We start from the raw sequence: 22,097 nt of genomic DNA on the forward strand, positions 1-22,097 counted from the left end.
GGTGGGTTTGAGTTTTATCATTTTTATTTAAATTCAAACAAAAAATGCAGCAAGAAATACGAGAACAAAAGTTCAGTGAGCAAAGTAAACAGATGACGCTAACACTGCACTTCTGCAAAATGGCTAAAGACCAAAAGGGGCACATTTTCTACAGGACTTACTGCTCCGTAGGACAACACTACAGTTGCTGGAGGAACCACGGCTGCCATGAAGTAAAATAGGTAATGGCGGTAATGGCGAGAGCTGATACGGTAAAATTATACAGGTTCACTGGAATGTAGACAGCAACAAAAGGCCATTGTACTGTAAATACTATATAAGTCAAGCGTCTCACATCACTGGGAGGTGCTGCAAGTCACCCTGAGGTAACCGGAAAACAAGTAAGGGACTGGCTCTAATCAGGAACAGAGGCATGAGTAACTATGTTTCTTCCCAAATAATGCAAAACAAAATGTCACTTTATCCTCACATATTCAAAACAACATTCAAAGACTGAATCACAATGATAAATCTGTAAGTTTCATTTATAATAAAGTATATCTCAAGTTGGAGCAAAACCGTTCAAGTTTCAGAGGGAACCACTGGGCTATCTTTTGGGATCAGAAACAGTTCAAATGAATTAATGGACGAAATATGATTTCACCAAAATGTTGTTTTTGTTTTGTTTGTTTGTTTGTTTTCCCCCCAATAATTTTGTCACCGCTAACGACAGGAAAAGCTGAAATAAAATAAAAAATCAAACCGATCCTGACCGTCAACTGTACACTTCGCTAAACCTCCATCTTTTTTAAATTCTGAGCATAGCCCAAAAAGTCCTTAACATAACATCTGCAGTCAAGCATCAGCTGTCACAGCTCTGCATGTACTAAACAGGCCACAATCTGACGTCGAAATAGCAAAACTGTCTGCACAGCTCAGACGCATAAGCAATATCACTTAGATTGTCTTTCACAGTAACAACTATAACTGTTTCAAATACACCTTTATTCATGAAACATCAAAAATAACTATTTACATTGTTGCTTATACATCATAGATTTCAAAGATATTTTCCTTTTTAGTAATAAAATACTTCAGTCTAGTGCTCAGGCTTGGGGTTAAGTGCTCCGTTATTGAGTCAGGCCTAACTATAGGAATTCTGAGGTTCATGCTAAGCCGGTCTTGTGTGCTGCAGCCCTGCAAAGCTATGAAGCATGTAATTAGATACCAAACATATTGAACTGAATGCAGCTTTTTATTGAGAGGCTTACGTTAAGCATGGTTATTGATTGCAAAGCTCTGTCCTTCAACAAAATGCATCATAGTTGAGTTCCATATTTAAAGTCTGTCAATTTGATCAACAGCTAAAAACCTCAGGAACACATGTTAGCAGGTGTCTGCTCCGCAGCTGTGTCTCTGGCTGTTGTTTATCGCCTGCCTCTTTATGTAACCGGTTTTAAAATACAAGGCAAACTGGACAAGTACAATGATGGCAGCAGCAAGTTAAGAGCTTAGATGTAGTAATCTGCAGCTGAGTCATAATGCTAAGATGCTAGAGACCATTAACCCAAATAATGGGTTTATAAAACCATTAATAATAGCACAGAAACCAACTTTGATTACGTATGGCACAACTTTACATCACGAAGCAAACTGAAATATGAAAGACAGCAAAGAAACTCTAGTAAAGGAATCGAACTGATGAGCAATCATATGCAGTCATGTATTTTTCTTTTTGCAGAAACCATTTGAACAGGACACAAAGACACTTGGAGCATCATTTGTCTTTTACCCTTTAAACTTAACGCTGTTAAAGTAATGTTTCCAAGCAAGAACTTGAATATCTAAATCTACTTACTTTCTTGAAAGATTAAATTCATCAGCTTCACAAGTCTGAAGCCAGTCACAAGCACGGACCTGCTAAAGAGCCATTCTCAGGAATTGTATGTAAGTGTGCTCTCAGTGTACTTGAAGTCATACCAGTGTTAAACAGACAAGAAAAAGATAGACAGATGGGAAAGTGAGTGTGCTGTTTGTCTATAAATTATGCTAATCAACAGCTAATCTGATCAACAAAGACAAAAGGCAGCTAGGTGACACCTTTTAAGTTTGTCACCCAGATCCTTGTTTTTATATTTTCACTCTTTTGACAAAAAGTATTATTACACAGTTTAATAATACTATTATCCCAATATTTGCAGCATCCCTGGTTAGGATTAGTTCCTGTTAAATGAATGCGTTAGATGTGCAGTCATTTGGTCCTCATGTCCAAGGTTAGGCTCATAGGTCAATAATCTCACTGCTGACACTGGCAGAATCGTCATGTCGACTGACTTCCAGGTAACTGCGTGACCCCACTGGCCTCGCAGCTCTCCCTCGCACACTTTCAGAGTCTGGGGTGATAAACGGTCGTGTGTCGTCCACTCCATCGTCTCCCAAATGCCCCGTTGAGGTTCTGGAGGGACGGAGTGACACAGGACAGGACACTGATGAAGGGACACTTGTTGTCCCATTTCCAGCCCATCTGTGACCCTGGTGGGATGGCGTTGGGGGAGCAGTCACCTGCCTACTGGGTACACTACTGAGAATGCTTCCCCCCAGTGGCATGGAAGACTCTGTTGGAGCCTCGCTACTCTCTGAGAGCAACTGAGGATCACTGTTCCTGCGGAGCCAGGGCCCCTGACTGACCCCTGAGCCTGGGGAAGGGGACTGTAAGGTCTGGTTCAAAGGATGAAACAGGCTCCCTCCTTCAAGCAGGTGTTCTCTGTGCAGAGCCTCATCGATGCTGCGGGTCAGGTCGATGGGGGAGGGCGGCCGCAGGTCAAACTCATAGAAAGACAGGGAAGTATCCCTATCCTGATCCAGGCTGCCGCTCACCGAGCGCTGTGGAGGCTGGCCAAACGTCTGCAGTCTTAGGAGGGAGCCAGTAGAGCCGTCAGATGTGCCTCGCTCTGCAGAGTGTTCCCTATGGTTCCGTCCCCGGTTGCTGTCTTTGACAAGTGGCTGTGAAACGGCCTGCTCATGGTTCTGATTTCTAATCAGACTCTTGCTGATATCAGCCCCAGGACGCTCCTGGCCAGCCCAGTTGTTAGGCACTTCTCCTACTCCTCCACCTCCTCCTCCTCCTACGCCATTACTGTCAGACTTCCTGCAGGGCTTACCCTTCAGGCTCTGGACTATCTTGGACCAGCAGGTGTGTGTTTGAGGGGAGCCTGCAGAATCACTAGGGGATGCCAGGTCTCCTGCTGCTCTTCCATCCTGGCCACCTTCTTCCCTTCCACGGCAACTCTGAGGCCTCCAGAACACCCACGAGCTCAGGAGGAGCAGGGAGAACCCCCAGGCTAGTTCCAGGAGTCGGGCCCAGAAATGTACTAGCCACCATCCCCAGTTGAAGCGTGTCCAGTCACCTAACAGTCCATAAAGCCACAAGATAGCATGGGCATGCAACCCAAAACACAAAGCCCCAAGAACTGCACACACTGCCAGCACTCTTCCCAGAATCACTCCTATTCTCCTGCTCCCTGTCCAAGCCTTTCTCCGTACCTCTTCGGAAACTCCGGCTTGAGGAACAGCAGGGCAGCGTATACGTGGGAAGACATAGCAAAGAAAGCCCAGGCAGAGACCCAGACCCCAACACAAAGACAGGACTTGTAGGGTAACAGGCACCACAGGAGAGAGGGCTGGGGAGAGCAGATCAGCTGCCAGCAGCAGGGTACACTGCAACACAGTCAGCACAGCCACCAGAGGAGGCCGCTCCATGGTTGGCGGTAACGCACTTATTCCTGCCACCCTCAGTGCCAGCAGCGCCAGGGCAGCATGTGTCCATACCAGGAGGTGCAGAGGCAGGTTGTAGATGGCTGTAACTGCAGGGCGAGGGAGGAATTTTCGTGTGCCATAGGGATCAATGAGAAATAGAGCTGCTCTGAGGCCTCCAGCCAGAAACAGCAGAGCATTGGCCAGTGCAAGAGCACCACGATGAGGACAGTTTGCGCCAGGGGACAGTGTGAGGCCAAGAGCAGCTCCAGCAAACAGCAAGAGGAAGAGGCTTGCAGATCCGTAGACGTGAAGTTCCCAGGCGAAAGCAAGTGTCCGGCTTAGATCACCCCAGTAAAGAAGTGTGGCATTAGGTGAGGAATTGGCACTGGGAGAGGGAGCTGGATCAGAAGTGGAATAAGGAGCTGAGTGAGGGTTCCTCGATAGCTGATGAGAGTGGTTCTTCTGAATAATACCATTCTGATATGTGGGACGAAACCGTGTTTGGATGACTGGTACAACACTCGCTGTAAGACTGGAAGAGACCCCTAGAAAAAAAAGAAGAACAGTGTTTTGATTTTCAAATGCTGAAATGCACAAAATATGCTATATTGTTCTGAAGTGATATTAATACAGATGTAGAACCTAGGACAACCACTAGAGGGGTTTAGTTCACCACCACAGTCATGAGCTAGACAGCTGAGACCTTTCAGTTGTGCAGAGTAACCTAATCAGCTCTGCAGAGGTGCATTGTCCAAGGTCTATCTACTCAAATACGCCAAACTGTGAAATCAAATCAACTTTATTTTCCAGGCTCCAGATCATAAAAACTGCTTGTTTAGAATCACCATCCAATATAATAAAAAAGTCCTGGGTGTTCTACCTCTATTCAAATCTTGGCTGTTGTGGAGATCTCCTAAAATCAGGATCTTTTGAGCGCCACGTTTCTCTCTTCAAAATCTCTGAAATCACTTCCTCAGCTGCTTATCCAATTCAGGGTCACCAGAAGGTGAGGAGCAACATCGCCTGTGCACCATTGCATTAGCATCAGTTTTCGTGTCACTCTCATCTCTCTTTTCACTACCATCAGATGTATAACTGTTTCTAAGTATGGAAATAACAAAGTGTTCATGTATAAAAACAGAAGTCTAGAGACTGCATATCGCTTAGTAAAAATGCACATAAATATGGAATCCAAAGACAAGGCACCTCTTCTAAAACCAGTTTTAAAGATGAAATGTCAATCACCCAAAAACCCTAATATTCTATGTGAACAGCACTGCAAGCCGATCCTCTTGTTTATATTGTAAATGTATCTGACTAACAAAAGAGCTCCTCTGAATAACCGGGAAGCAATTGTCTGACTTAATTGGATTAGATTATGTAATTAACAAGGACATCTGTGTTATGCAACTCAGTGATGTGTCACAATACATGTATGATCCAGGGAAACTGCTGTTCACATTTAAAGTATTATACAATGCAAAATGACCTAATGAGACAAGACATCTTGGCAATATAACATCTCTGTCTGTGTTTCTCTTTCTCTCTTTAATATTGTCATGTTCACACACACTCTGTTTGTTCAATACACTCCACCTTTTCCTCCTGGAATGACTCTGAAACACACAACAACATTACCAAAGGTTCATTCATCGCCGAGGTCTTTGGAAGCCACTTATGTACATATATCACAGTAACAATACTACCATGTGTAACAATTTAGAAATAATTTAAGAAAGACAGCAAAGATACACAATATGTGGAGTTGTTTCACACACATTTAAATCTGATGGATGGTGGAACGATACAATAAAACACTCAAACCATCAACTGCTTGGAAGACTTTAAGCTCGCCCTCACCCTGTAGAAGACAACCATAAAACTGCCACACTAAATAATGACTCACTCCTCTCCCTCGCTGCCTCATTTTATCACGCACGCAGACACCACACACACAAAAATGCTTTGCATACTTGAGCATTGCATGCAGATCACAGGCACACTTCTTTATTTATACAAAAGCTATGTTTTACTTTCCTCTAGTTTTTTTTTTCTAACAGGAGCGAGATCCAGACACATTCCAGATGTTGTGATCACATTACACAGCTGGATACATTTAAACCTACCCCTGCCCTTGAGTTTTTTTTCCTCTTTCACATATGCACTGCCAACATGGCTTCATATGTCCACATGTTGAAATGAGGTGAAAAATAACTGGAGACCACCATGTGATTGGATAACGCAGGCCAAGAAGTCTGTGAGTTCTCGGACCACACCCACCTTTGGGAATATTTTATGTTTGAACACCGGATAAAGATACCTCGTATAAGGAAGATACAGATACGTTAGAAATTAAAAAGAATCTATGGCAAGGAGTTTTGTTTTGTTTTTTTAATTTCAAGCACACACTTATGAAGTTTTTTTTGCATCTTGCACTACTGAAAATCTACTGTGCTGACAAAATCAGTCCCCAGTCAGGTATGTAGACACAAAGAACACAAATAATCGTTGTGGTAGTTCCTGTTTCAGTAAGCACTTCAGGAACTACTTGATAATATATACAGCGTACCTAAAATTAATGCTTTGGTATGACAAATCTGCCTAAATTTATCATCACATGACTCACATGTTTAAAAAAGGTATATTTCCAAACACAACTATGGGAAAAGGAGTGGCTGCAAAACAGTGAACACAACATTTTTATCATCATTTCAGATCAGTTTTCTCCTGTAAACTAAAAAAAGTCTTAAAATCTATTTTACTTTTAATCCTTTTTGCAAGTAAATGGGAGAAGGATTCTCACTTCAGTCTTCCCTTTCTCCACCTGAGAGACGGAGTTTGATGGAGTTTCGATAATCACTAGAAACACAGTTATGGTGAAGTTTTCATTTACGCACTTGTGCTGTAGCCTAACTAGCCAATTTCCTTCGAGGAGCTTCCCAGTGTGTGTGTGTACATAACTGTAAGCATGTTCATTATGGTAGTTAACGTTACTGTTTGATATACGGATGGGTTTTGAGTCTGAGTGCATCGTTGTTTGTGCTCATCAGGTTATCTCTGCAGGTCTAATGTACGTGCACGAACTGAGGTTCATATGATAGAACTAGCCAGTGTTCTGCTTTTTATTATGAGCGCAGCAGCTGCTACCGCTGTCATGACTGAGTATGAAAGAGCAAAACAGACCTCGGACCCTTGCCCATTATGTCACGGTTAAAGAGCGGCCAAATGGCTTTGGCTGAACCAACGTAAGCTAATGTTGAAAAGAAAAAGAGTTGGCTCATGCTTACAGAACAAAAACCTGAGTGCGCTTCCTTTAAAGGTGCTCTGAAGGAGAGTCCTGCTGTTTAAAAGTCATAATGATGTTATTCTTACGGTATCTAAGAGACTGGGTCATGTGTCCCACGTGTCAAGCTTTTCCTTTTCCATTTACTTTTCCTCATCTCCTCTCCCTTCATCCCCTTTCCTCTCTGCATCTGGTTTTCATTGCCATCTCCACTCCCTGCATTTCCTATGCCAGTACCTTTCTTCTGCTTTCACCCACACCGTCTACTCTCTCATCGGTATTCCCAATAGTCTCTTTTTTAGGCCCTTGCCCCCCCCCCCCCCCCCCCTCCTTTTTTTTTCTCTTATCTCTTTGCCTGGCTGAAATTCTGCCCACCCCCTCTTAAGCTTGCTCTCTCACCTCCCTTGCTGTGTCTACCCACACATTACAACCCCACTTTCCATGGAAACGTGTGTCTACTTTTCCCCTCCTTTGAAGACTTTTTTTTTTTTTAAATTCTTCCAGTAAAAAAGTCCCAGCTGCACAAATAATTCCATTTTGAATTACCAGAGGACACAGGAAACAGAGAACACAAGGCTCTTGTTTCTTACCTATCTTCAGTGACTGCACTGTTGTGCTTGCAGCATGTCTTCCTCGCTGTACTGTTTTGCTGAGCTGAGTTGTTGATTTGGCAGAAAGAAGCACACTGGGTGTAGAAGTATTTGTCACTTGTAGTTTTGTGGTGTTTGAATGCGAACTGTTCTTGCTTTGGGTAGTAACCGGCTGTGCTCCAGGCTGGAGCTGTTTAGCAATAGAGCCAGTCACGGTAGATGTTGGTTGGGGTAACATCTCAGCATCAGAGTCCTGCTTTGGAGTAACTCTGTCAGTGGAAGGAGTGTTTGGTCCCAGTTCACCTAGAATTTTCCAGGAAAGGAAACACATCGAGCATTAACCCCTTACCTGAACTTAAATTCAGTTACATTTAAGGCTTCAAACAATTGTTAAAAACAAGATAACTGAGATAAACTGATTCAGTAAATGATCCCAATCTTAATACTAACTAGCATAATCATGATTATGATTCTCATGTAACAACCAAGCATTTTCGATTTCTCACCTTTTAATTGCACAGTCTTAAGTGTCTGCTGCGTTACCACAGAGGACAGTGGGGTCATCACTTTCTCACTCGCTACTGTTGTAGAAGTGGTTCTGGTTGTGCTGGTGGTTGTCAACGCAAACAGGTGAGGCTTCACGGTCTGACTGTCCAGTGGTGGAGTTTTTACATCAGAAACTTTAGAGGCCGCGGTCTGTGCCTGCGGTCGATACTGTGCCATTTCATCATCAACTGTTGACAGAGGATCGGGTGATTCCTCCTTCACAAACATTACTGTTGGAGCAATACCTGATCCCAACCCTTGTGAATCAACACCCTGCTTCTCTTTAATTGCTTCCTCCTTTGGATTCGCTCCTGTCACTGTCTTATCACCTGCAGGCTCAGCCACTTCGGCAGAGTCCAACGCAAGTGGAGGTGGAGTTGAGCTTTTTGTAGTGGCAACTCCCTTTCTGAAAGCCCTGCTGAATGCTAAACTGGCTGTGTCAGTTCTGGGCCTAGAGGCAGTTGGTTGGGTTACAATTAGTCCACTGCTAAGGTTCTGTGTGGGAAGGGCAGACTGAAGAGGGCGGTTGAACTGTGTCACCGATGGATGGAGTCTTTCCCTCTGCTCCACTGTATTTGTAGTTGTTAACCTGTCCTGTCCTGTAACTCTGATGGGCACATCACTGCGTCCCCTGGGAGGCAAAGATGGCCAGAAACGAGGAGTCTGCTTGGTTGGTGGAGGTGAAGAATCGCTAGGCAGGTCCAGAGAAGAGAAGGAGGAGGAGTAGCCGATGACGGTCTGAGCATCGGCAAAATCGATGATGGAGGTGAGCAAGACCAGGAGCATGAGGGACATGGGAGCCATGGTCTCCCTCTGAGCGCTGAGCAGTGACTGGTTCCTCTGGAAGTCTGTTTGTCACACCATCCTTTCACTGCGTTTCTGCTGAGAAAAACAGGAATTGTGTTAATTTCATGAACACATTACACAAGCACAGATATATGAAGCACTGCGAATATGTAGACACACCACACAGGTGCGGGAAAGGTGTTTCAAAACCTACTTATATTGCATCAGATCATTCTAAAAGGTTTAACTTCTGAGTGGCGATTCCAGTATTCTTACTGATTTACCAGCAGAGGTCTGAAGCGCGTCATAACAGGAATTGCGAAGCAAGAATTTTTGGTCATATCTGATTTAAAGATTATGTGCTGTAGCCTTTGTTGTACTGATTCAGAAGGTAGGTCGGTGAAACTCCCACTGTTTTAGGAGCATGACAACAGCAGACACACAGGGTGTGGTAAGGTGTATGGTTACAGAGGACATGGGACACATAAAAGCATAAGTTCAGCTTGTAAGTTATATAACAAGTCACATTAAAACGATCGAGCCAGAAAAGAAAATCAAGTCACAGATGGTTTTACTGCGTGGCAGATGGACTTGTTAACTTTTGTCCTCACTAGCTGTTCCATAAAACTGATACTTCTTTGGGGAGAGTATCAGTTCCTTTCTCCTTAATAATCTTCGGTCCAAGCATCAGGACTCTGCTTTCTTTATTTGCTGTTATGTTTAAGCCGTGGATGCCAGAAGCTGACAGCTGTAACACCGAGTGTGGTGAAGCTCAGGGAGCCCAGTGACACGTAGAAACCCCCAGGCCCTTGAGGATTACACAATCCTACGAGTCATCTTGCCAAACAGCTGGCAGGCACATCCCTTAAACAAGCTGCTCTTGTCCAAAAAAAAACACCCCTTTTCTTTCTCTCTTACTTATATAAATCTCCCTTCACACCAGTTTCTACCTATGACTCACAGCAGAAGACAACCTCAGGGATGAGAGTCAGGACACTACTGCTGAAACGTTAGGAGGGAAAGTACAGAAAATAGACATCGGTGCCTATGGGGGAATTCATTCTGCACCTAGGGTCCATTCACAGGCACAATGTTTAGGTCTCAGAGGAATTACTGCAGCTCCACACCACGGCTGACGTTCATTTTGTGTTCATGAACATATGTAGTGTATGAGTAATCTGTGTGAGTGTACGGAAAATGTGTATAAGTATGTGTGAGTCTGCACCACGGGTGAGACAACACACTGTTGATATGTGAGGAAACGTATACTGGTCTTTTGCAAAACACAATTTCTCACACGGGAGCTTCTGAAGGGAAAAAACTGTCAATGAGTATGGTAACATAAGTGCTTATAGATCTCAATCTCCACCCACTCACAGCAGTCTCTGTTTATTTTCTTTCTAGTCTCACCCACCTCTTCTGCTCTGTCTTGTCAGATTTTGGCCAACTCTAATTTCCCCCCCTTTTCTTTTCTCTCTTTTTATCCCTTATTTAACCAGAGCTGGTTTAGCAAAGGGGTTACTGAGAGAGTCCTAACAATAGAGCGATGAGTGGGGGGAAAAAAGATGGTAGATGTAAGAATGTGGAGATAGGAAAGTGGTTCAAAAAGAGTTTGGCCAGGAGGGGAGATGGCGTGATAAGTTAAAGCACGGGTGTCCAAAATTTTTTCCAAGGGTGCCATATTTATTAATGGAAAATCACCCAGGGGCCAACAATTCTTCTTGCCTTTTTAGAAGCATAAATACAATTTATTTTCAATAACACAAGAGCTGTCATTACGGTGATCAGGAGAGTTTAAGCCTTAACAAAAAAAATGTACTTTTCATTCACATATGGAGAGAAAATAACATAAAGATCAAGCTGTCGGGAATACCTGTAACTTCAGTGAAGCCGCTGAATATCAGTATCTCAGGTCAATTTTAAACGAGACTTAGATAAAACACATGGTCTGAAAATCGAGGGGCCATAAAAGATCTGACCTAGGGCCGCGATTGGTCCCCGGACCGGACTTTGGACATGCCTCAGTTAAAGGGGTCCGGGACAAGATTAAGACTGAGAAAAGCAGTGAGAGCTGTAAAATTTAGACTAAGATTGAGTGAATGCCGATAGTAAGGATATAAATATCTGAGAAAAAAGAGAGTCACACAGAAACTATGTTTCAGGATTAACGGGTTTGTTATGGAGAGCTGACACGGCCATTTATCCAGGAACCCATGTGGAGAAACTGATCCTACTTCACCTTTCTTCTGAGGTTAACTGGCAGGTGTGCAATCTCTGGCACAAGAACATGAACAACCTGACTATTACCACATATCGTTTAGTAAACATACCATTATCTTGATCTAAAAGCAAACCAACATGTGTCAGTCTGTGTGTATGAGGGGAAGCAGAACAGAATAATGAGTCTCAAATGGCATTTGGCTTTAGTGGCGAGGGAGTAACATTCTGCTGCTGTATTTGAAACGCTGTCAGCATTAATCGCATCTCCACACATCATCCAAAAGAACACAGTAACACACACTGAAGCGGCTCTCCAAAAATGTTCTCCTTCACTGGATTTGAGCAGCGTGACTAGGAATTTCCACTGAACTAATACGAGTGGAGTAAATTTAAGCAGAAAGACACCTCCTCGAAGCCTACGAACAAGCACATACTCCACAAAGCCTAGATCAGTGCGATCATCAATTCCGGGCTAGTGTGAATACTGCATCCTCTTAGCCCATTTTTAACACACAGTCAACACACATACACAAATAAGACAGTGCATCTCTCTGTGACTGTCCATGGAGGGAAGGCAGACGTGTGCATGGTCTGAGTATTTTTATCGTGTTCAGCCCCCGGGGGCCACAGACAGAACACATCACTCTGTATTTCATCTGCACTGTGTTGAGCATGGTGTGTAGATGTCGTCACGCTTTCCTGCACAATGTGTGCTTTGTCCAGAGCAGGAAATGCCCATGGATTATATATCCAATAGTACAGCAGCATGCAACAATCTGAAGATTACTGTAAACTGCTTGCCCACACTATAGACCTGCTGGTTATACAATCATATGATTCAGTACTACAACAGCTGTTACTAATCAGTTACTAACCATTGCAATTGTGATGTCACGTCTACAGTAATGTATTACAATGCAAGCTACTGCTTAAAGTTTGTGTAGGGAACCGGGCGGGGGATTTGAGCATTAAAGTCTTTGGAGAATCCCCCTCTTTCTTGCTTATGTTCTCTCTCACTTGCTGCCAGATTGAAGACAGTCTGGCAGAGCAACATTCCCACTGATTTGAGTGGACATTTCAGTGTAAGCCTGTGAACAGAAGGATTTGTGTCTTTCAGTCTAATGTGCACTTGTCAGGTATCACACTTCAATACTTCTTAATGCAACGTGTTCATCGGGACAGAGTATAGATAACTGTCCAGTGCTGAAAGTGAGCACTCAAACACCAAGGTCTGATTTGCACTTGTGTTTACTTGAATTTTTCCAAATCAAATCACATTTTTTTATTTATTTAGAGTAGATTGTTTTAGGTGATAGTCTTTCATGCTGGCTCGTACTTCTTCTGAAAAGATTTGTAAAGAAAAAAAAATGTTTTTGTTCTCAGTAACTGATACCTTCAAGCAACCAGGCTGTTTGTTGGGTCATCTCTGAACCCAAATAAGTCTAAAAGGGAAAATAAGTCAAATTTAATGACAAGCCATCCATTAGTTGGCAAGATATTTCAGATACAACCTCCCTGTGGCGCTAGTGGAAAAAAATGGAATGAGCTTACTGCCACTGCCATTCGTATGGCTTAAAATCAAACATAGTCTCAATCTGTTTATATGTGAAGATACGATCACTTGTGCTACATCTATGTCGGTATAGGTAGACCTCTCAACTATAGACAAAGATCTCTGATATCTTAGTTGACCTGTAACATTCAGTGTTGATGTGAGCGTCTTGTGAAGAAGGCTTACTTATCAGTGAAGCGTTCATCCTCAGAGAAGAACTCAGCCAAGAATGAACGTTTTTGTTATGATTCGTTCTGGAAAAACCCTCTTCTTCTTCTTTCAGCTGCTCCCTTCAGGGGTCGAATCATCTCCCTCCATCTTACCCTATCCTCAGCATCCTCTGCTGTCACATCAGTCTTCTGCATGTCCTCCTTCACTACCTCCATGAACCTCCTCTGAGGTCTTCCTCTTTTCCCCCTGTCCGGTAGCAAAGTATTAAACATCCATTATCCAATATAGCCACTATCCCTCCTCTGCATATACCCAAACCATCTCAGATTTGCTTGGTAACTGGCCACTCCCAATGAAAATCTCATGAGAAGAAAACTTTAAAAAAAATGTAATTTGTAGAAAGAAAGAAAGAAAGAAAGAGGCTGAATGAATAACCAAAGACTGGTGTGTCACTGTGTAACTGCTCACACATCAGCATACTCTACAGATGTATAACTTGTTTGTACTGCATATTGGTGGGTGGAGAAGTAGGACTGTGAAGCAGTGTGTGTGAATTAGTGTGTATGTGAGACAGAGAGAGAAAAAGTCAGAGGGGGGAAATGAAAGAGGGAGTAAGTGTGGTTACGTTGGTATGCAACAAGTGGGGGAGGTCGCTGGTTTGACCGTTAAAAAATTCCTCACCTTGAAACAACATATGGATTACAAACAACTCTCAACTTGCCACCACATAAAATTTATTTATTAAAAAGTCCCTAAACTGATCTTTTTAAACTATTTTGATACATTTAAAGCCATGACCAAACTCTTTACATACATTATAGACTAACACCATCCATTTATCTCTTGATGCAAACCACAGCCTGTTAAAGATGCTTCTCTCGGGGAGAGGGGGGGGGGGGGGGTCTAAACTACAGTAGAGTAACTGACCACACACCATAGACATGCTATATGAGGAGGAGAGGGTCCTGAACCAATCGCCTATGTCTTTGATCCCCAGTTGAAGCGGATGTCCCGCTTAAAATTGCTGAGCCCCACAACATCTTTGAGTCATGTTACGCCTTCACACGAGCCACAGATCAAAGGCTGAAGGTCAGGCATAAAGGCTAAGGCCCCAAACCGCACTCCACACATACAAAGAGACACATCTAGATACACAAAAATAAAACACAGATTGCCAATATTAATATTTGAGAGGTGATAATGGTGAAAAAGTCAACCAGATTGGACAAATATTCACAACTTGGGAGGAACCTTAATTTCAAATTAGCACTCACACGTTAAACACTAAACACGCCCTGAAAGATAGCGAGTCTGATGACAGACTAAGATCACTGCCAAACCGTGTCAAGCCGCAAAACACTTTCAGGAAAATCAACTGCAGGCATCGCAAGTCATAAACTCTTGGCCTTTTACTGAACCGCGGCTTTACTTAAACCCCAGACACTCACATTGTTACATGCATGCAATAAAACTGTGTTGCGTAGCAAATTACTGAGTTTTGCAAGCAGGCTAGTACAAAATAATGTAAGCAGTTATCATCTGCATGGACATTTTTGATTTATAGTTACAAAACATTTATTGCATCTTTTATCTTCCCACAGATAATAAAGACCCAAATAAGAGATGTGGGCAGATCATCTTCTGGGATGAATGCTTCACTAATATCTTAAGCTATGCCTTATTTTCTAAAAGGCTGACAGTTCAGGGCTGTATAATTATGGGATGTTTTAACTGTCCTGCTTGTTTAAAGTTCTCTGGTCGAATATGAGTGACTACTTGTAGTTATAGCGCACCTTTTATGGGCTTTATTGTCTTTATGGAGCTTCTTTGGAAAAGGATAGGCCTTTTTTTCCCCTCTGTGTGTTGGTTCCTTTTTGAAAATTAGTTCTGTTGCATTTCTTTCTGCTCGACTACATCCACCAGCACTCTGGAGCAGCTCATTGAAAGACGCACTCCACTTCTTCCTCCTCACCTTCCACTTAAATCCCGATGAGGCATGGGTGTGAACACTGGCGTGCACAGATAGAGACGAGGTGGTGCTGAAGCACTTGCCCTTTTGCCCTCAGTCCAAAAAAGTGCCCTTTTGAAAGACGTGATTTTTTTTTTTTTAAAGCTGCGCGATTTAAAAAGGTGTGAAAATAATGGCTTGATTTGTGCCCCTTCTTCAAAGACACCCGAACCCTGTCGCTTTTTCACTGTCACCGTGTCACGTGAACACGCTTGCAGTTCATTTGTTGTGAGGCGTGTAGCAGCGGCATGATTATCTACTGACTCAGCGATGCTCGCAGACATTTACGCACTGTGTTGTGACCTGATTGTGACAGAACAGTGACGTTGTTATTGGTAGTTTGAAGGGTACGGTGTTGGGGGTGGTGCATGTTAAAAGTTTTGAGAAGCACTGGTTAGACATGTTAATTTTTTTTGGTGTAACATATTGGCAACATTAACACATTAATTTGCTAAAGGAAAAATAGGCAGTTCCCAATTGCCTGTGAAAACGACCATTCTGCCCTGTTCTTGTAATGACCACAGTCAGTCTTATTCGTTCTCATACATTTTGGTCTATTTATTTACTAATTTCAGCAAGCATAATGCCTAGGAAAGAGAGGCTGAGAAAGGAGAAAATAAAAGTCAAATTGCATTTAACCTGTGCGATTTTTTTATTATACAAAGAAAAGGTTTTCCACATATGCAAAAAGTGCCCTTTTTCCCCCCTGGAGCACTTGCCCCCCAAAATGTCTGTGCACGCCACTGGGTGTGAATCCAGACCATCTAAACTAGGGCCGCAGCGCTTTTGCGCATATGGCTTTGTTGGACGAGCCTGCTATCCTGTGTAAACACACTTAAAAACACATGTCGAGCACCTGGCAGCAAGGGACAAATAAAGAGATAACAGGGCGCACTCCACTTGTTGCTGTGTCACCAAAGAAAACAGCCTTTTTGCATGCTTACTGCCTATTGAGCCTAAACAATTTCCTTTTACGTCCCAATTATTATTATTATTATTATTATTATTATTATTATTATTATTATTATTATTATTACTTGATAGGGGTGATTTAAGACCAGCTGTATATATTTCATGTTGTTAGTTATGATGAGCAGTAGTAACGACGTCACGTTGCCGTCCTGACTGCGGGGACACGCGGTCGCGAATGGCTTTAATTGGCAAAATTCACCCAAACTGCCGCTTTTTCTTACACGATGTGAGATGGGGGTGATAAGGCAGTACTCCCTCTAACTTCGCACATAAAGTTCAGTACCGCAGAGGAAACCAGGTACAGGTAGAGAGCAAAGATTAACGTGCAGCGTATGCTCGCCTGTAAACCCGAGCCAACGGCTGACATCGCGGCACAGGTAGAGACAGCGTCACGCATATCACTGCGCAAAGACGTCTAGCCGCATAGCAGTCAACCAATAACTGTTACCGTGAGGGTTTGTCCGTTACAAGCAACAAACAAACATACCTGCGGGTCTGCGAGGCTCCGAGTCGGTGGCGTCCGCTGCGGCAGGGCTATCAGGACTAGGACATCCTGAAGTGAAAGCAAAGGTGTCGTCCGGGTTTACCTCGCACGCAGGATAACAACCGCCGGCGGTGGAGGTTCAAACCGCTCCTCTATGGGCACAAAGAGAGGTTGCCTTTCAGCAGCGTTGTATCGTTGCCAGCTTTCTAGCCACGAGCGACTGAGGAGATGTACGCCCCCTCCGACTGCTCCATCTCTCTCCAGATCGCTCCCTCCCTCTCATTTTTTCCTCTCTCAAAAGCGGATAAACGCGACGGCCTACCTGCCAACCTTCCGCTTGGCACGCCTGTTACGCAATAGCAATAGGACGCGCAGCTGAACCTGAGCTCCTTGTCACCCCGTCTACCTTTACAAAGCAGCGTGTTTAGACGATGCCCAGTGGAAATATGACGACACTGCCACTGACATCATCACACAGCTTGCTGTAGTATCCAGGTTCTGGGGTTTTTCCTTGGATTATAGCTGAAAATTGGCTGTTATGCGTTAAACCTAGCCGATAAAGTGGCCGGGAAGAGGAGTGGAAACGAATTCATATTTGCGTGGACAGGTGAGGATACACCTGACATTTCTCTGTGCAGTACGGACTGTCAGTTCGGTGCTTGAAACTCTAGCCTCCAGCTCCTCTTCACTGCCCTCCAACCGGGCTTTTGTAGAGGGGAGGAAGCCAGCCTGAGCCAAGCTGATACAGTTTCCTCGTGCTGCACCCTGGCTCAGTGCCTTTCCTTCACCCACCCCTCGCCTGATTGTCTCTCTCTCTCTCTCTCTTGCACAAACAAAACATTTTCTAGTTTGGACATGCTGTTGAGGCTGCAGCTTTGCGGTGACTGAGACCAAACACAGACATAAGTTGACAAGTTTACTGCAGACATTAATCCTGCTTAGGAGCAGGTCTCATTCCCAATCACCTGTGTATTTGTCACTTTCGCTATATTGTCTGGACAGTACATCTGAGTCCTAAAATATCCTGTGCAGCTCAGAGGATTGTTCCTAATGCCATTACATTATTACTGAGCAAGCAGGAGACACGTAAGGGTTGGACAGGTGGCGCACACACATTTCTGCATTGTTATCACATTATTGTACACTACCTGGATTAGATATAATCCAGGTAGGGAATGAGTAACCTAACCCTGCATACTTTAAAGCACCAACCAAATATAGAAGATTAGGCAATGGGTGTCAGCCTGATTAGAATATAAGTACAGCAGGTATTTTTTGCGTCTCACGAGTACTATATAGCCTGAATTGAGTGTTGCCGATGTAAGTAAGGGATTAAATTCACACGTTTATTATAACTTGTGGCCAATATAATATATTCTTATTGGGTCTGTCACCTTCTCTATTATTTACTTCACTTCCTACCAGACATGGGGACCCAGGGGTGTTTCCAGAATTTTTTACAATCAGGTGGCACTAGGGAGTCCAAACAAACAGGTCGGGAATTAAAAATAACAAATAAAACTTGAAAAAATATAAAAAGCAAACAAAAGCAGTTGGAAACTGGCTGAAAATTTGATTTTAATGTGCACAGACCACCTGCCTCCATAAAAACGCATTAGGAGACACAGCTACCCTGTAATGGAGCTAATAAAATATAGTGTGGTTACAAGAGTAAATGTGTGTCATTTTACTACTAGAAGTAAAAGTAAATAACAGTGTCTTACACATTCTTTGTTTACAGCTTTCAAAGTAAGGAATTAGGGAATTATAGTGGACCAAACCACTGCAAAGTATATGAGTGGGAGTCCATCTCTGGAGCTTATCCCAGCTGTCATGGAAGGCAGGCAGGGTACACCCCGCAAAATTTGCCAGTTTGTCACTTTAACTGCATGTAATAATTATTCATCATTACATAATCACATATTTACATAATGAACCTCTTTGGCCATGCTATAATTTCCACCCTTGGTTACACAGCAGGGGTGCGATCAAATTCTGGGGTGGCACATAAAAAAATACGTTTTTTAAAAAACAGTTTTCTCTAAAATATTTTCATACCAATTTTATGTCATTACAGGTATTATAAGGAGTTTACTTATTGTTGATTATTTAAAAAGAAATTCAAATTGAAATTCAGGTACATTTGTATTCATATTTTTCTTTCAACATGACATATGAGTTTTTCATGTTTCTTGCTACTTTCAGGCAGTATTTTTCTGGCTCATATGGAGGCTGTGGTATTCCTGTTAGCAAAGATGTATTTCTATCATTGTGATGTTGCGTATGTCAACTAATAAAAAAAAAATGCCTAGATGCTTTCGCTTTCTCTCGTCTGAACTTTGAACGGGCGGGACCTCAGGGGTGTTCATAAGAGGTCGGTTTCTCACATAATCATGTTGAGTTTAAACTGAAAGTTTCTTCTTCTTCTTTTTTAAAGGCATGCCCCAACAAGAAGTGTCTTTTCAACGGTTCTCCCCATTAGACATTAACCCACAGCATTCACAAGCATTTAATAGCAGCTGACACAGAAGACTTGCCAGGTGTGGTCGTGGTTGTCATCTTCACCTGAATTGTCTAAACATGAAGATTTTATTTGCTTAAGACATACCTCTACGTTTGCTTTTATACAAGTATCACATTACTGATTTTCCTCACAAAGACGAGAACCACTCTGAAAAAACATGTTCTCATTTTCAGTTAAATAATTATAATTTCCCTTGACGGAGAAAGAAATGACCCAAATTGCATGACTATGCTTACATCCACAACATCTGTTCCATTAAAACAAGCAAACCATGTAGATTACATGTATATGGAGCTGGAAGCCATTAAATCATATGAGAGATTTTGAGTGGGCATTAAATACAATCAGAGGAGGGTTGTATTTAAACCTCACTAATTTAACTTGCCTTTAATGGCAAACAGTAAACCACACATAAAGCTCCTGCTACCCCACACCCATAAATACTGTGGGTCATATTTCTATACCACCTTTGTACAGGAATGTGGTGAATACGTTCCACTTAGTCATTTGAATTGATACTGGTAGGGGTGCTGAAATATAACCCTGAAGCAGACAACCTGTTTCTTCCTCCCAATTTACAAGGGATTAAACCTTAATCGCAGCAAGCCAAGCATAGATCCCATCAGATGGTAGAAAGTATTAATTTTCTCCACAAAATAAGCCTCTTTCTTTAAGAACAGCCAACACCTTCATATGCTAACGTCCATCCACACACTCATGAGTTAGAAAAGCTTAAGATCTAAAACACTGCTGCTCAAAGTCTTTCTCTCTGTGGCTTCCCTTCACCCATAAGATTGTCTAGGCTCTAAAGAATAATCTCCCCATCTCTGGGCCCCCAAAACAGACTTCCATGTGGGGACTGCTATCCTGTCCATCACAGCTGCATCCAACAGCATTAGATTACACCACATCTAGTAAATCAACACAGTTCTCTTTAAATTTGATCCAGTTTAGCTAGTCTGTCAGATACTGTTATATAATACTGCCTGTTACAAATCAGAAATAATAACATCCATCACTTTTAGTGGGAGACAGAAAATGTGGAGGTAAAGCACACAGAGACCACTTTTGAGCTCACAAAGAGGAGAAACAGAATCAGAGCTCAAATAAAAATAGTTCTTCAGACAGAGTATTTCAAAGTTTTTCTTTAGACATTAGCTGCTTTTTCACCTTTTTTGGTTTTCGCTTTTGTTTTGTACCTGAATATTTTCAGAGGAATGTTTTGTAGTTGTTAAACCACTTAACACTGACCTGTGAATCATTAAAGCACAGAAAACTCAACTGGAATGAACCAGTGTTGTGTCTACAAATAACAGAAAACCTAGCAAACAGGGAAAAAAAGTTTCTTCAATTTGTTACTAACAATCTGCTACAAAAACACATCATTTGTTGCAAATTTTCTCTCACCAAATCTGCAAAAAATGCCACTGGCATAAAATTTCCAAAGATTTCCAAACATATTTATAGCTGATGATATCTGAAAGTCATTTCCTTAAGAATGAGGGGGAAAAGACAAATATACACCAAAGCTCAAATGTCCTGCAAAGCAGACGCTGAAGAGCTTGTCTCTAAGTAAAACAGTGCAGTGTTTGCTAACGTGAATCGTCCAGCATCAACTCAGACAAACATAAAAGTGTGCCAGTACGATACGACGATGTTTCCATCCACCTCACAAAGATGCACTGAAATCTTCAACACAGTCACGTTCCTTTGGCCAAAAATGTGTGTCCATTAAACATAGTGAGTAACGAAGGCTTCGGGAAAATGGTCATTATACTGGACAAAAGATTTATTGTCCCTCCAGGCAGTTGTTTTTCCAAAGTGGAAAAACCTGCATGGTACACAAAATGTTGCAGAACTAGTCCTGAAGACTACTTAAAGAAATGACAGCGAGTTCAGTTAGAATTATACTAGCCCTGTTTTTGTCTTATATACTAAATTTCCACATTTGCTCATTTCTGTAAATCACTCCAATCATTTTCCTAACAAAATATAATGAAATGAGGGGTGGCTTGAGACTTTTCACAGCACTGCTATGCACATTTTTTTAAATATTCTTAATAGTATATGTGTACTTGAAATGTCTATATTCAAATGACATATTTTTTTATACTGTGGTTAATCATTTCCTGCTGTAAGATTAGTTTTGATTTATAACCAGCTGGACAAAACCTGCAAAATTAAAATAAAATCACAGGTGAATTAGGTCTATGTATACAATTATGGTATAAACTACTAACTATACAAGTGTGCCAAAGCTTCTGTACTGGATCGGATTAAAATCTATGAATGTACCTATATGAGAGAAAATTCAGTAGTATAATTATAATTCATCAGTATCATGCATTAATCTGGGAATCTGATATGACAACAGGTTTCCCAAACTTCTCTGTAGATCAGGTGCGATAAAAACAAGCTACTATATGCAGCTTATGATCTGTTTCAGGAAATTGAGTTAGGCCTTTCTCATTTACTTGAGCTCTAAATGTGGGGCCCTCTGGTGCTTCTGAAAAGTAATGACCTTCTTATTACAGAAAGTAGGCACATGGAGATGTCCTTTTAACTGAACAATACCCCAAGGACAGAACACAAGCTGAGACCCATCTCTTACATAATACACAGGCCACTGTTGTGTTGTTCTAGCCTTTGTGTGTCAACTGAATATCCTGCCCCTACCTCCAGCGTACTTTCACCCATCTCCCCTTTGTGCTCTTTTATTAATTTTTGCTTCTCTCGGCTCTATTTTTATTCTGTCTTTCTTCTTCAGTGTGACTCTGCCCTAAAGCTGGGGCCCAGCTTCTGCCCAGCTCAACCGGAATGGGAACGAAAGCTGACTCACATATTCATTAACTCACATGGCTGCACTCTCGTCCACAAATAAAACACTTCTATGGATGTACGCGCACACACGCACGTGCGCGTACATATGCCAAAACTGGACATACTTGTATATGATGCACCTACACGCTTAAGCGTACATATGAGAAATAATTTCTGGAGCTTCACACTAAAGTATGCAGCTGCGTATAATCTCAAGAAACAAGAATAATGCATAGTCATTGCTGTAAAGGGACAGTGAAGTCAGGCAGCCCAAGAGACATTAACATGCCGTCACTAGACACAGTCACAGTCACCCCAAGCACTGACAGCAGATAACTGCAATCCCTGCTATAAAAAGACCAGCTGACACAGTCAGCCAGTGCCTATACATAACATACAGACCCTA

General features: G+C 42.4%; 1 protein-coding gene across 4 annotated transcripts; it reads right to left on the minus strand.

The window, feature by feature from the left end:
• Nucleotides 1-6: 6 nt before the first annotated feature.
• On the minus strand, nucleotides 7-16,753 carry LOC309696854 (uncharacterized protein). Of its 4 annotated transcripts, none has more exons than XM_082518313.1 (4): nucleotides 16,351-16,753; nucleotides 8,115-9,033; nucleotides 7,609-7,911; nucleotides 7-4,280 (listed from the first exon to the last, which is right to left on the minus strand). In XM_082518313.1, exons 2-4 carry the CDS (start codon nucleotides 8,956-8,958, stop codon nucleotides 2,260-2,262), a joined length of 3,168 nt encoding a protein of 1,055 aa, XP_082374439.1. In that variant the 5' UTR covers nucleotides 8,959-9,033; nucleotides 16,351-16,753; the 3' UTR covers nucleotides 7-2,259. The 4 variants fall into 4 exon arrangements, with proteins under 4 accessions (XP_082374439.1, XP_082374440.1, XP_082374442.1 ...); XM_082518314.1 differs by having other exon boundaries at nucleotides 8,115-9,036; XM_082518316.1 differs by lacking the exon at nucleotides 16,351-16,753 and adding an exon at nucleotides 12,899-13,115.
• Between the last annotated feature and the right edge of the window lie 5,344 nt (nucleotides 16,754-22,097).

Source organism: Aulonocara stuartgranti (genome assembly GCF_965226115.1).
Source record: "Aulonocara stuartgranti genome assembly, chromosome: 20".
NCBI classification, from domain to species: Eukaryota; Metazoa; Chordata; class Actinopteri; order Cichliformes; family Cichlidae; genus Aulonocara; species Aulonocara stuartgranti.